At 39.7% G+C, this 16,389-nt stretch overlaps 1 protein-coding gene across 1 annotated transcript; it reads left to right on the forward strand.

Annotated features, from left to right (window-relative positions):
* Positions 1 to 1,752: 1,752 nt before the first annotated feature.
* synpo2lb (synaptopodin 2-like b) lies at positions 1,753 to 15,897 on the forward strand. Its single transcript, XM_056771902.1, has 4 exons — positions 1,753 to 2,017; positions 5,202 to 5,353; positions 5,432 to 6,126; positions 10,700 to 15,897. The coding sequence occupies exons 1-4, from the start codon at positions 1,916 to 1,918 to the stop codon at positions 13,546 to 13,548; spliced, it is 3,798 nt and encodes a 1,265-aa protein (XP_056627880.1). The 5' UTR covers positions 1,753 to 1,915; the 3' UTR covers positions 13,549 to 15,897.
* Positions 15,898 to 16,389: the final 492 nt, after the last annotated feature.

Raw genomic sequence — 16,389 nt, forward strand, 5'->3', positions numbered from 1 at the left:
TGCATTACTCAAATTGTTGTATTGTTTCACAAAGAACATTAAATAATTGTATCTTTTCACTGCAGAATTTACACACAAAATAGATTTTTTAAAACCCCAAAAGGTAGCCAATAGCTTATTTTAGATAATCGGTCACCGGTGACTTTAGCGAAGGTGTTAACTGCTATAAGAAAATCTTTGCTATATGACGACAATCTCTTCTGATATTTTTTTTCCTTTTATGAGTTGTTTTCTCTTGCAAAGGCAGATATCTGTCCAAATATATACCGAGTGTGAGCTCCTCTTGCTCAGATCATGAGGGATCTTTACTCCCTCTAGTGGCTGTTGTGATCTGTTTTAAACTACACTGTGATGGAGTGGCCTTCTATCTAGGGTGTACTCTGATTGTGGCCCATGCTGGTCCAGACTGTACCCTTCAAACGAATATTATTTAAAACATAAAAAAACATATTATCACTCACCACACGTGTAGAATTTGACACAAAGCAATGGATGTTATGACACATAGACACAATCACACCACTTTATATTTGTCAGCCAACTGGAAAATCAAACACATCATATACTCACCCTCATTTCATTCCTTACTTTTTTCGTGCAAAACACAAAATCTGTATTTTTAATATATTTTTAAGAATGTTAGTAACCAAAAAACATTGACGTCCATTGTATGCGCACAAAACCATTCCTCAAAATATCTTCTTTTGTGTTCCACAGAAGAGTCATATGCAGATTTTAACTGACATGAGGGTGAATAAATCATTCCAAAATGTCTTTAACCACATCACAGGACATAAGACCAAACTAAAGCAATAACATACGCAAACATTACTCCACATGCATGCTTAACTTCAGCTACACATCCGCAAAGAAACGTGTCCCTTCAGAATTTTTTTGATAACAAGCAAAAGAAATAACATTACTCAGCAAATTAAAAGTATGACTAGCTATTATTATTATTATTCCGGTTTTCCAGTAAAAGAACTTGGATTACTTGGATTAACATAAATGCAACAAAGTTAGATGACCCATTCAACCAATTGTTAATTTAATAAATAAATATACAATAAAATCCAACATATTGTTCATTTAATACAAAATTATACAATAAAATATAATTATACAAAAAAATCAAATACAATTAAAATATGAATAGTATTATAGCCATTAGCCACACCGATCAACAAACACAGACCGGAAGTTAACTTCGACCCAGGTGCGTACGTCCGATGAAACATCTATATAAATATAGATCTATTTATTATATGTGAAGTATAAAATACATGAATGTCTAAATCAGAGCATTTTTCTGACAAATATCTTTAATCTTAATTATCATCAACAAAAAATAACGTTTAAAATGTCTCTATTATTATTAAGGTGTTTCTTGACACATTTTAGATTAATTTTTAGTTTGCTAAACAATCACGAAGAAGCATTAAATTTATTTTGTGGTCTTTGATGCATCTGACCTCCAGAATAAGTCCTCTAACAGCTCCCTTCTGATTCTGAAGGCATTCATAGATAAAGCTCAGTGGAACTGCCGGGGTATTTTTAGAGGGTCTATCAGCATCATTTGGATGTGGCTGTGGATTGACAGGACAAGTGTGTTCAGCAGGATGAAGGAAGGAGGTCCTGGATCCAGACCATGCACCCCCACCCGCCAAACCAGCATTCCAATAAAGAGAGAGAGAGAGATAGCGCCTGTTCACACTTCCTCCCACCCCCTTTTTTCCCCACACACTTCACATGTTCATGACCTGTGGGGAGTGATATCTACGCTCACCTCTCAGGACTGGCAGAAGCACTGCAGGCAGTCAAGGCCATTGAGCTCAACTAAAGATCCAGGGATGGGACAAGACTACTGAAGGGAACAGAGAAAATATATTAAAAGACGCTAAAGACAATTAGAAAAATGGTGGCAGAGGAAGTCGTTGTGATCCTCTCCGGAGGTGCACCATGGGGTTTCCGATTACAGGGAGGAGCTGAGCAACAGATGCCCCTTCAAGTGGCAAAGGTAAGGGGACGTAGATAACCCGAACCATGTGTTTCATAGAGAATTTAATTTGCTTTAAAACAAGACTTTAAATGGACAGTTAATCATCATCATTTATTCACCCTTTCTTCATTCAATACCTCATGCCTCTTTCTTCTGTGGAACACAAAAGAAGATATTTTGAGTAATGTGTCCATATAATACAAGTCAATGGGGAGCAATGTTCCATTGTTCTTCAAAATATCTTAATTTGTGTTCTGCAGAATAAATAAAGTCATTCAGGTTTGGAAAAATTAGTGAAATAACTGTACTATCCCTTTAAAGGCCTTGATGTGACCAGCTACTGTATCTAAACCACAGTGTACTTAACTGTACACGTCTGCAACATTTCCATCTAATATTAATAAACCATACATTACTCTTGTCAGATTGTGATCTATCACCTGATAGAGAAGGATTTTTTGTGAAATGCTCATGTCATGTAACCTACTGTATAGTAACAAGTGAACACGTGTGTATTCATAATATTCATTTTGTGTTATGTGTGTATAACATAACTGCATATTGATTTTTAACAGGTTTCAGAACGTGCACAAATGCTTTTTTGATACTCATAGTACATGTCTCTTATTTAATAAGGGCAAAGCCATCAATAAGATAATACTGTCACATCATTTTTTAACCACGGCCCCCAGGCCTCTTCCTTTATCTGTTGATAAACGTCTATTCAAGAGCTTTTTGGCTCTGTGCTGCAAGCATGCCTGTTCCATAGATAAAGCTGAGAGGCTTTCCAAGCGAACCTCTTCACTCTTAACTAATTGACACCTTTTTGTACGGCTTTCTCTGGAATCCAGATCTTTAAAAGAAGCATTCTCACATTTCTATCTAAATGAGCACGTTATTTCAGGACTGAGTAGAATTACAGCCACACTCTCTACTTATAAACACAGTGAGCTACATTTGTGAAGCGACAACTGTGTGCAATGCATTTTGCCTGATCTAAGGGCTATTTTGGAAGGATGAGCAATACCCGAGGCCGTCTGGGCAACTCTGACTTTCCATGTTCAGGCCGAGAAGACAGATGTCATGCTGAGATGGTCTTAGGCTTTATACATTTAGAAAAATACATTGGTTTGGAAAAACAAAAAAAAGCACCAGGGATTTTCCTGAGTTCCATAGGTACACCAAAGGTCACCTCTGCAAAGTCTGTTCCATCTGTTTGGCAGTGTGGCCTTCTTTTCCATCACCATCTCTACTTTTATTTGAGCTATTCTGATCCGGCAGGATCTCTGAATGCTCGTTTTAATCCTGGCATGTTCGACCTCAGTGACACTTGCTCAGCTAGCAAAATTTAACTCTCAACCTGCTCAAGGTTTTGAAAATGTCTGAAGAAATCAAGAGCGTTCTCAGAACTCATAATGTACTGCTTCTAATGTAGCTGTTCGGCTATTCGGATACATTTAATGCTTCCTCGGCTCTGTTACTCAGTTAGTATTTGTAGGACAATCCGCTTCTAAGAAACAGGCTTTTGTTGAGTTTTAGGTAGAATCTATTGAGGGTGAGTGACGACTGACTTTTTACAATGCTTGAGCCCTTTTTTAGGATGTGAAGAACACATGGTGAATTCATGACATGCTATGATTCAGGTCTGCCAAGAGGCAACAGCTGCCCTGGCACCAGCTGCACTTGTTGTTCCCTCTATTCGCATTCTCAGACCATTTGATCGCAATAATAATCTGTGGAAGGTGAACAACAGTAAAGCTTTTATCTTTGTCCCCCATATAAGACAAAGTTTTGTTATAAAGTTGTTATTGGAAAGTGATTGTTAGATTTGTTAGTTAGAATTTTGACAAACAAAGCTCATTGAACATTCTTTTATTATTTATTCGAATAAATAGTGGTAGTCAAGCTTGTATTGTGTTGTTTGGAATCAAAGCTGGAAACGTGGCCAGACTTTTATCCTGGTACGTGTTAAAGAAGTGATTGTTAGAACGTGCTGTCTTATCTGACAGATGACCTCAATAAGGCTCTCTATTCCTTTCAGAGAATTAAAAAAGCAACGTGGGCCTCCTTAAAGGAACAGTTAACCAAAAATGTTTAATTCTATCTTCATTTAATCACATCTTTAAGTTGTTCCAAATCTGTATACGTTTCTTTGTTCTGATGAACACAGAGAAAGATAATCGGAAAAATGTTAGAAACCAAACACTTCTTGGCCACCATTGACTACCGTTAGAAGAAAAACTGCTTTATACATTTATTTGTTCTGTTCTCTATATTTTAAAGAAAAGTAAACTGTTCTGGGGCACTTTTGACTATGATTGTAATATTTTTTGTAATTTTTACATTTATGGTCAATGGTGGCAAAAACTGTTTGGTTCTCTGTGTTGATCAGAACTACGAAATCTCTACAGATTTGGAACAACTCCAGGGTGAATAAATGATGACAGAATTTTAATTTTGGGTAAATTGTCCCTTTAAAACTGTGTTCGCCCTGCCAATTTGTCAATATGTTGTTGCAAATCCAAATCCAATTGGATGAGTCCTACGTTCTAAAGGTCTCTGGCAATTGCATAAAAGATACGGCCTATAGTTGTGAAATCAGGTTTTATTTTAAGACTCTCCATGTAGGAAATAGTCTTATATATAGATAATGGGCTATTAGCTATTACCGATGGGATGTAGTCCACTGAATCTGATTTGAGACCCTCAGCGATCTGCTCAGGCCGACAGATCATTCATTGGTTTATTAGTAACACATGCTGTTAGTCATTTTATTGTATTCGCTGCGGGGGAACCTGGCTGCAGTGAAACAAAGAATCATTAATTCAAGTCAGTTATATTTATGGGATATGGAGGTTTTTTCACAATATTATACATTGTTTCATGTTTTACTACTTGAAAATGTGTTTTACTTGTGTTTAAATTGGAGTTGTTTCATTCCAAGCAAACAACTATAGATATGCCTTGAAGAACCCAAAAAGTATATATTATAAAGTTTTAGTATGCCGGGAAAACCAAATCTTCTCTGACTATAGAATGTAAACATAGTAATACATGTATTAGTTTGGTAATATAAATTAGCTTATGTTTTTATATAGTTAAATATTCGTTTGTCTTCTCACTGAGCTTAGGCATTTAGCAATAGCACTGTTGAATTGTTTGTAGCCATTTATGCTTCCTCTGTCTCCCCCTGCTGGTATAGGTGAGAAAACGCAGTAAGGCTTGCAGGGCAGGTCTCCGAGAGACAGATGAGCTGGTGTCAATCAATGATATCCCCTGTGACACACTGTCTCATGCTGAGGCAATGAATCTTATCGATGCTGGCAGAGGAAACCTCCATCTGCGAATCAAAAGGTCAGAATGAGATCACAGTTGTGTTTTTAGGTGTGCTGTTGAGATCCTACTGAATTAAGCACTGTGCATTTTATTCAGGGCCCCAGCGGCATTTCAGTCAGTGGTGCTCCTTGGTCGGGCTCCCTCCCCCCGGATTGATAAAGAGTATCGCGCAGCATTACGAGCTCTATCTCCCCCGCTCAGCTCTAATCCTCCTGGTGTCAACAGAGCATCGCTCATGTCCCCCACCGGTGGCATTGAGTGTCTTACATCCCCTCCAGACAGCGAGGCGTACTATGGTGAGACAGACAGCGACGCAGATGTGACGGCCCAGGAAAGGCAACGCAGACAGAGACGAAGAAGCCCCAGTTGCTCCCCCGCCAAAAGCCCAGGACAAGTCTCACCCCAGGAGGAGGAGACCTCGGAACTCAGTGGCTATGAAAGTGCACAGGATGTGAGCTGGGCAGTACCTGATATGAATGGAATGGCAAAGCAGCACCACGCGATGCCCGGGGTGGCCCGTAGAGAGGTGGTCTACCAGCCACAGCAGCCTGAATGGTCGCATAGAGAAGAGAATTCATCTGAGAATTCTGACCAAAGTCCATCCGGAACTGCAGAAGTGGACAGCGGCTTTCAGGAGCCGCCCTCTGTACCACCTCTTGTTTCTCCAGAACGGGCTAAGGGGGCTCTCATGTTGGCATCTCACAAGCTGATGGTACCCATGGTGGGCCCTGTGAATAAACCAGTGGATGAAGAACTTAGTGCTACATATATGGACAAGGCCAAGCAAGCTAGTGAGTGTCATTTTTTACTATCGCTTTAAACAAAATAGTTGAAATATAGAAAAATATAGTGTTTCTACATGTCACTATATCATACCTGGAACATGCCATGTATACCCTATGGGAAGTTACGTGTAATAATTCTAAATTAAGTGTTGTGTTGGCTGCTATACTTTTCTTAATTTCTAGTCAGATTATATAAATAAAGAAGACATTAATCGTATAATAATAAATAAGTATTTGTTGAGAAAAAATAAAAGAGGAAATAAATGACTAATATAAATTAATACATTTAAATAAGAAAACAAAATATGAAACGAAAATTAGTAATTATTAAAAACGAGTTATCTACTAACTATCAGAGCCGTTGATACACCACCTTCAATCACCTCACATAACTAATATGTCGCCATATACAACACCACTCGCGATTCGTATAGTTTCATACTTCTTATTGATCAGGCATTGAAATCTGTGAATGAAAGGATGCCATGTTGTTCAGATACTCTAAAGCTGTTTGTCTTGTTACTGAACCAGTTTGAAAAATATATATTAGTGTGATTTGCCCATGAAACATTTTTTACAGATTTTGCTGCAAATTTAAAAATATATATTTTAAGCAAAAATTCACAAACAGTCAAAATTTCGGTCTTTCCACATTCAAGTAGAAAGAAGCTGCACTTGCATGTCTACGACCTACATTGAAAATAGCAGGTCAGGGGCATCACTGATGGTTAGTGGGTGAAGTGGGACTGTAACATAAATACATGTAAAATCAAAATCAGTGTTTCTGTCAACAAATGTGTTTATGTTTGTCTAAAGTTCTGCTTTTAATAGACTATAGATAGAGAATATTGATTGAGAATATTCATAAGCTTGCTGTGTGGGATTTATAATTAAGTTCACAACTGATGATGATGTGGGTTCTTACAGTAGCGCTCTGCTCATGGTTAAAACAGGGGAGGGGGCCGGACGGAAGAGAGGTAGAAACTATATTTGTCATCTGACTCAGGCCTATAATACAGATCAGTGTTGCATGCTAGGAAAGGCATGTCCAGTTGCTCTGTAGTCTCACTGTCATTTTATTCCCTCCTTTTGAACTCTTTTTACTATACTAATAATAGCACAAATAATCTGCAAAGAGTTTTGTCTCTTTATTGAATTTTAAACACTGTAATCAAAGTTTGATGGTCTTGTTTCTCATTTAAACCTTCTATACATGCTTATTTGTAAAATGTTTATTTAAATCACCCATATTTGCACTGACAGAATGAAATCAATGCTCATATATCATATTATTGGATTTAGATGCTTTAGGTAGAAAATGCCAATGACAGATTTCACAAAGTATTATATTGCTTAAATCACTGTTTAATGTGTTTAAAGCTTTTCCATCCCAGTCAGAAACAGACTATGAATATCAGACGCATTTGTGTCAATGAAATAGATTTACAATGTTTAAAAGTCATGAAGATTACAAGACGTTTAAAAATATTTTAGAGAAGCATATTAGAGCCTCCCAGGTAAACAAGTGATCAAACAATATATCTTGTGTAGCTGATGGGGTGCTAATTCCTCCCCCTAAAAGCATTCAAGCAGGGTTATCCAATGGCACCCTGCCCACAGTCTGAAGGTCACTTTGCTTTCTAAGACTAGAAGGAGAAATTCTGAGGTTCACTCAATTCTGTATTTAATTCTGTAACTTGTTTGTGAGTTCTGTCCAAACACATGTGTGTCTCACAGAGGCTAGAAGCATTCGTGCAGTGAATGGAAAGGGTCATTGACAGCTGCTTTTCTCTGTCACTGTAAGTGGTGATATTACAGAATAAGCCTGGGAATTCAGACAGTCGTGGTAAGAAAAGATGGAGTAGTGTGCACACTGCACACCTGTTATTGTGGCAGCACAGTATGGGGTCAAAAGCATTGAAACAAATTACTGATGTGCCGATCAGTAGCTTTAAATACATCTTTCTCAAAGCTGATGGTAAACCAACATTAAATAGCTTTTGAGGAGGAATTATTCCCCCTCGTGTCTTTCCAGACCTGTATGACTTTCTTTCCTCTGCAGAACCAAACAGAAGACATTTTTAAGAACTTTGGTTACCAAACAACATTTACTTCCATTGTATGGACACAAAACCACGGAGACATTTCTCAAAATATCTTCTTTTGTGTTCCACAAAATAAAGAGTGAAAATACATGTTTCGAACGTCATGAGAGTGAATAAATGATGACAGAATTTTTTTGGGGGGTGAACTTTTAAAAGTTTTGAGTAAGCGCATTGTGGTGTGGTATAAGGTGTCAAATGTGTGATGATGAAAACCAGCAATGAGCGGTGAGTATTTTGATCTTCAAGACCCCACATGACGGGTCACCCTAAGTCGGTTCAGCCAGAGACAGAAGTGTGCCCAAACAGGTGGGAAATGTCTGTTAGCACCGGTCATTGATTAAAATAGCCCAAATGACATAATGGGGTTTCTTAGGGTCGGTTACAGGGTGATGAGGTTTGACAAAAGGTCTTTAAAAGGCCTGACCCCTGGCTATGGACTGGGTGATTTTACACCAATGTGGGCAGAGGACCCAAGTAATTCTGGCTGTGCTCCATTAGTGTGTTTGGGCAAGTGCTGCCAGTAAGGCTGAACAATATGAGAAGCCTCACATCGCCTGGAGCGGTTGAACATGAAGAACACATCTACTCAGGTAAAGACTGCAGGGTTTTTGTGGAGCTTCGAAGGCGCTTTGGATTGAAATACTGACAGGAAGATGTTGTTTTATTGGGCAAATAATCTTTTCGGAAAGTGGATTGAATGATCTACAAGATAAAATGGAAATAGGTGTTGTTGTTATAATACGGTAACATTTATTTGAGCTTTTGGGGTTCTCTTATAATTTCTTTCTTTATTTATTGGAAAAAAGATAGCAAAACAGTTGTATTTTGATACTTCTCATCAATATATTGTTGACTTTTTATACCCTTTACTGTTTATATTTTTTACAGATAATTAAAAAGTGCATTTCTTTACTGCACCAACCTTTCAGATGAGATTATTCTGATCCAACCTTGTTGTTTTGTGGATGGTATATGCCTTACATATTAGCCTGAAATGTCGTGCCTCTTGACTCTTTTGGGTTTGTTTGTAAAGTCATATCAGATGTCTTTGCTCTGTGTTTTAGCACAGAGACCAGTTCTCCAGGGACTGACTTGTTCAAGCTGTTAGAATGTGATGGGCTATTTGTAGAGGAGATTGAGCTCACTGATTTACCATGAGGGTTTCTGCCAGACATTTCAGCATCCAACCCACTGCATAATGGTGTCCTTTATCAGAGCTATTCTGACTCGACTAGAAAGTGTGTGCCATTTATTGCAATGCCAACTTGATTTATCACAAAGTAGTATCTGATTTGGTTTGTTTTTGTCCCTCATTAGTGAAGGCACTTTTATATAAAAGTCGTAAATGTGACAATATAGACTTCTCCAAACAGGCCTGACATGCCAGGATGCAAGATACAAACTTTTGATCCCCTGATTGATGTTGTTTCCAATGCATCTATGGCTAATGGAAAAGAACAACACTGTTCATCATAAACTAATGTACTGAAAGGATAAACATGACATCAAGAGTATGAGCCATCACATAGTAAAAACATTATTAAGAAGCGGCTATATAACTTCTCTATTTAGTATATTATGTGTAAGTGTCTTAAATTACACTTGAATAAAATAAGGTAAAAATGTGTAATATTAAAATATAAAAAGAAAACCATACAAATTTTATTTTTGTAAAGTAAAATTACATGTTTTTCATGTTATTTTACACCCGACATGTAAATTTGCATTATGTTTTATTTTTTTAAGAATGAAAATATGCTATCAAAAGACTTGACTATGTTATGCACATAGTCAATCTTTATAGTAAATAAATAGAACCAATTGTCTAATTTGTGTTTATTTCCATTTTATGAGAAACATATGGGACAAAGTTGATAGGCTACTTAAAGGAACAGTTCACCCAAAAATGAAAAGTCTTAATTTACTCACCTTCGAGTTGTTCCAAATCTGTATACATTTCTAATTTCTGATGAAAACAGAGAGAGATATTTGGAAGAATGCTTGTAACCAAAATGTTCTTGGCCACCATTGACTACCAAAATGACTTTGTAGACGTCTTTGCTCAAAACTTCTTGTTTTTTTCTGGTAATTTTGAAGAATGTAGGAAAGCAAACCATTCTGCTGCACTTTTGAGAACTATTGTAATTTTTTCTACTTTGGAAGTCAACGGTGGCCAAGAATTGGTTGGTAAGAATTGAAATTGTCTTTCTTTGTGTTCATCAGAACACATTTATACAGACTAGGAACAACTGAGTATTCTTTTTGGTGTGAACTGTTCCCTAAATGAAGTATAATTTAGATCAATTTAACTATGAAGGAGTAGTTGTAGTGTAATTTCATCTGTAATTTTCTTTTGGGTATTCATAAGTACTAAACTGTTAACTGGCATGTGATATAAAATGTAAAGCTTTGTGACACTGTTCAAGTAAAACACATACGTTGATCACTATCCACATTTTTTTCTCTCTCCTCAGAGCTGCACAGGGGTGAGAGCAAACAGGAAAAGCAGGTGAAGGAGGCTAGAACCAAATGCCGAACAATTGCCTCGCTTTTGACTGACGCTCCTAACCCACACTCTAAAGGTGTGCTTATGTTCAAGAAGCGACGACAGCGTGCAAAGAAGTACACTCTCACCAGCTTTGGCAGTGTGGACGGAGAGGGTTGCAGTACCACTGAGGGAGAAACAGAGGACGAAAGCTTTTTTCCTGGCAGTGATTCTGAGCTTGATGAGGACGGTTTTTCGGCTGCACCAGACCCCACCTGGGATAGTGGTTACTTGGACGTTCTAGATAGGAGAACTTCAGCGTGTATTGTGCCTGACAGAGATGTGAAAACCAACCTTGGCCTAAACGCCACCTCGGGTAAAGGGGCCCAGCTTTTTGAACAACAGCGGAAAAGAGCAGAAGAACATACATCAAACCTGGTTACACCCTCCGTATTACCTATGTCAAATCACCTGGGAGACATAATGTTGGCAGATACTCCAAACGCTCCCTTGACTACTTCTCATAGTACCAATATGTTGAACGGGGAACCTTTGGTGGTGAGCAGGACAAGCGTTGTGTTGTCCTCCCCGGGCCAGATGCTGATGCCATCTATGGCAGGAGCTTTAACAGAGCAAGCAGATTCATCAGTTGCAAGCTCAGTCCACAACAGAACTGCCAGGCCATTTGCCCCAGGCTGTGTAAGCCACAGAGCAGCAACGGCTCCGGTAGTCTTCAGACCCAACACTGCCAAAAAGGCTGAATCACAGATCAAGGCTGTGTCTGTGGCAACAATCCCAGCCTCCTTCTCTCCTGCAAGCTCAGAGGTGAAGAAAGCTGTGTCTACAACATCATTGTATATCCCTGCCAGACCGGCCACCTTCAATAGCCTTTCCTCTGTGATCGGTCCTTCCTCTTTGTTCTCTCCTTCCTCTGTCACTTCAGGTCCGTTTTCACCTCCCCCTTCAAATGCTCCGTTCTACTCCCCAACCTATTCCAGTTCCTCTGGTCCTTTTTCTCCAACAGCGTCTCACACAATATCCTTAAATTCCCCATCTGGTATGGTCCAGCCTTATTCTTCTCAAACACAGGCAATGCCCCTCAGTCCTCCTTACCACAAAGTTTCTGCACAATATCAGCCACCTCCACCATTTCATGTGCCAGCACAGCCCTTCTCTCCCCCCTTTACAAATGCCCCAGCCCCTCCCAATGCCTTTACTCATTCCCCTCCCAATGCCTTTATTCATCCCCCTGCCCCTCCCAATGCCTTTACTCATTCCTCTCCCAATGCCTTTACTAATTTCTCTGCTCCTCCCAATGCCTTTGTTCATGCCCCTGCCCCTCCCTATAACTTTAATCATGCCCCTGCCCCTCCCAATGGCTTTACTCATGCCCCTGCCCCTCCCAATGCTTTTACTCATGCCCCTGTCCCTGCCCCAGCCTCAGTTCATGCCTGTACGCCTGTAACACCAAATGTGCAAACCTCCCCAACCCTCAAGGTCTCTTTCAATCCATACATATCTGTGGCATCCACTACACCAGAATTACCAGATACACCAATGCCCCAAGAGTATCAAGAAGCAAAATCCACAGAGGGGATTTCTTCTCGAGAACAGCGGGTCTCAGTACCTGCTGGCCGTACTGGCATCCTACAGGAGGCTTGTCGTCGTGGCAGCAGCAAGAAACCAATGTTTAATCCCCAAGAGGAGAAAAAGCCTCCGTCATACAACCCTGAACTACTGTCTCTAGTGCAGAACCTCGATGAAAGGTCCCATTCTGGTGCAGAAGCTGGGTTTGAATCTGGCCCTGAGGAAGACTTCCTCAACCTGGGTGCTGAGGCTTGTAACTTCATGCACGCACAGAAAAACAAGATGCCACCACCAGTTGCTCCGAAAATAGGTCGTCCTGCCCCTGAGATTTCCCAGATGCAAGGGAAAGGGGCAGAGTTGTTTGCGCGGAGACAGAACCGCATGGAGCGCTATGTGGTGGATAAACAACCAAAGTCTCCAGCGCAGCCTCGTGATCCTTCACCCACCCCCTCTCTCCCAGCTCACTGGAAATACTCTCCCAACATCCGTGCACCACCACCTATCAATTATAATCCACTGCTGTCACCATCCTGTCCCCCAGTGGCCCAGCGCAGCACCAAGGCTAACCATGCATCAAACGTTGGGGTTAAAACAGCACCCGGCCAGCACAAACCTGGCATTAAGGCTCTTGACTTTATGAGCAGGCAGCCATACCAGCTCAACTCCTCCTTGTTCAGTTATGGCGGTGGACTCCCTCAGACCACCGCAAGTTATCAGCAGCAGCAGAATGGTGTAAGCATGACAGGTAATTCCATTAACATGCCCAAGCAGGTCCCCTTAAAAGCAAGCCGTGTATATGAAATCAAACGTTTCTCTACACCTACTCCTATGTCTGCACCCACAGCCCTCTCCCCTACTGTAATTGCCCCTCGTTCCGCCACCACTCTCGGGGAGCCAATGTGGCGTAGTGATGTCACGTCCCCACCTCCTGTTGCTCCACGGCCCATGGCACCATTTTCCCCACCACCTCCTGCACCGACAGCAGCCTTGCCAGCTCTTCCCAAAATATCTACTGCCCCTGTGCCTTATTCAGTGCCAATTCAACAGGCCACAACTCCCCTGCAAGCCTACACCCCATTCCAGGCAGCCAAGCAGTTCCAAAGTGCCCCAGAGTTGAGTCCCCTGGCTGCCGGTCTACGATCCTCTGTGTCTGGAAGCAGCCAAAACCTGCGGGTACCGAGACCTCGCTTCAGTACATCGAGTATGGGGCTCCAACCAAATGTGTGGAGGCCTGGATCCATCCTATACTGAGAATCCACTGTGACACTAATTACCAGCCAGGGGCAAGAGCACTCATAAGCTTGAGCTCTGTTCCGTCAAACAAATTGTTTGATTACAGGAATATGACAAAAAGCATCAGTCACAGAACTGTTACAGTTTTCTGCATGTTCACAGTTTTTGCACAAGGTTGTTCTTCTTTCACTCTACGAAACTTGAAGTGATAGTTTACCCAAAATAAAAATACAGTCATCATTTACTAACCACCATTGTTCGATTACCATGTTTACATACATGTTTGAAATGACAAGAGGGTGAGTTAAAGATGACAGAAATTTCATTTTTGGGTCCCTTTAATGTACCAAAGATTTATTCATATCTGATTCATACTGTTAGTTCAGATCTCATGTGCTTTACAATACATACAGTTAACATGTTTGCAGAACCATAGCATGAAATAGCACAGTCACTACTTGTTATAGGAACTACATGAAAGGCACTTATGTCTGATAACAATCAGTTTTGATGTACATGGGGCCACAAGGAAATTAAGTGATAGCACTGAATTGTGTTTGAAGTTTGCCACAAGAAAAAAGGGATGTTGGGTTAGAAAACTGTTTATGATGAAATCCTATTGTGTTAGTAGATACTTAAGGCCAGAATCATTGTAGATTTGAGTACATATGATACAGAATGTTCAGAGATGTGTTTGTGACAGAAGAAAGAGGTACAAAGATTGTGACAACAGCTGAAATGATTTAGAAGAAGAGTCCTGGAGAGATGGTACAAACCAGTGCCTGCTACGCTCGCGCTCTTGAATTTCTTGTTTATAATCTTGCCTCTGTTATGTCTTTGTTTTAACACTTGCAAATCCTTGGGCAAAATATCTCTTGAGGCTTGCTTAGAGGCTTTGCTTCTTGCTTGACGGGGATCAAAATGGATGCTTGATGCATGTGCTCATTTCATCCTCATAATGCCGCAGATGTCGAGTTTGGAGATTGACTGAGCGTTTTGAAAAGCATGTCAACTCAGCTGTCTGGAATTGTGCTGGAGCCTTTTCGTATGACAACTCAAGAAAAACAAACCCAGAAAGCACTGCTTTCTCTTTATAACATATTATGCGAATGCAAAGGAATCTTTCTGCGGCGCTGGCTCTCATTGCAATTAATACTTAGGCCTATGCCAAACAAGTATTACAATCGATCACTTGTGTGAACTGTTCAGCAGGAATTGTGAAATACGGACATGACTAGTTGAAATTTGCTTTTTTTTTAAGAATAATAACCGATGAACTAAATGAAGGACATGGCATGGTGGGTACCATTTTCTTAGGATGAGATGGTTGTTTGGAAGTAAATGTATTGTTGTCATTTAAAGTGAACTCCGCCCGAAATTGAAAATTCTGCCATTAATTACTCAAGTAATAACTAACTCAGGTACCTCAAGTACCCTTAACACCTCAGTTTTTCCCCAGAATGCAAATTTAGGTCGTTTTGGAAGCTTGACTCCTCCATAGATTGCAACGCAACCAAATTTCAAAGCGCCGAAAGTGCGTAAAGACGTCGTAAAAAAGTCCACGTGACTCTGGTGGTTGAGTAGTAATTAATATAATGTGACGAGAATAATTTTTGTGCGCAAACAAACAAAGCTAACAACTTTATTAAAACTTCCTGATTTGGTTGTTGTTTTCCAGCGCGCGTTCCCGACAGTGCATCCGGTGTAAACATCGCTCGACGCATGCGTGTTATGACGTAGAGCCTGTGTGGGCGTTGTTTTTGGTAGCGTTGCAATCTATGGAGGAGTCAGAAAGCTTCCAAAACTTCCAAAACGACCTTAATTTGCGTTTTGGGGAAAACGGAGCTTCTAGGGATGTTAAACTACTTGAGAGTGACTAATTAATGGCAGAATTTTCATTTTTGGGCGGAGGTCCCCTTTAATTAGAAAGTGATAGTAGATGTATTTCGATATTTAAAGTATGAAGCACATTTTAAAACAAGAATAGAGGGAAGTGCAAGTCAGAACTTTTCTGACCTTGTGAGATACTACAGTAGGGTGTGTTGTTGTATACACTAAAATGTTCATAGGCATACAGCGTCAACAACAAGTGTGTACAAATAAGACTGTCAGATTGTATGTCAGACTACAGTGTTTTTATAGATGAAATTCTTTAGTACATGTGTTATATCTATGCTTTAGATACAGTGTTATGAAAATATTGTAATGAAATGTAATAGTGCGTTGGGTAATTTGAAGTTTATAGTAGGACTATGTTAGAAATTAATGAATGCCTTGTTTTTTGGGGGGGGGGGTGAGGGGCTGGGGGGGTTAGAGATAAGAATTTATTTGTACTGTTTGACATTGACGTAGAGCAATTTAAATAAAAATACAAAATGTCTATTTTGTAAGCTTCTTTTGTTTTTGTCAAGGTTATTAACTAGTTTCTCATGTGTTGTGTTCCATCTCAGCAAATTCATCTTGAGATTTTATTATAATAGTCCTACTGTAGAATTGTCAAATTATTATTTATTTAAGAGTGGATTTAAAAAAAACATAATTATAAATATATATGAATATGGCAAAAAACATCAGTCACAGAACAGTTACAGTTTTCTGCATGTTCACAGTTTTTGCACAAGGTTGTTCTTTTTTCACTCTAAACTTGAAGTGATAGTTTACGCAAATTAAAATTCGGTCATCATTTACTCACCACCATTATTCGGTTGCCAACATTCTTCAAAATGTCTTCTTTTGTGTTCTGCAGAAGAAAGAAAGTCATACAGGTCTGTAATGACAAGATGGTGAGTTTAAAATAACAGAATTTTCATTTTTGGGTCCCTTTAATGTACCCAAGATTTATTCATATCTGATTCATAC

The sequence above is a fragment of the Triplophysa dalaica genome, chromosome 17 (assembly GCF_015846415.1).
Source record: "Triplophysa dalaica isolate WHDGS20190420 chromosome 17, ASM1584641v1, whole genome shotgun sequence".
NCBI lineage: Eukaryota > Metazoa > Chordata > Actinopteri > Cypriniformes > Nemacheilidae > Triplophysa > Triplophysa dalaica.

Bases quoted from the DNA above. Each gene is read 5' to 3' on its own strand.
- synpo2lb (XM_056771902.1), top strand. From the start codon at position 1,916: ATGGTGGCAGAGGAAGTCGTTGTGATCCTCTCCGGAGGTGCACCATGG. The intron at 5,354-5,431 runs GTCAGAATGAGA...CATTTTATTCAG, and splicing joins CTCCATCTGCGAATCAAAAG to GGCCCCAGCGGCATTTCAGT. The intron at 6,127-10,699 runs GTGAGTGTCATT...CTCTCTCCTCAG, and splicing joins GGACAAGGCCAAGCAAGCTA to AGCTGCACAGGGGTGAGAGC.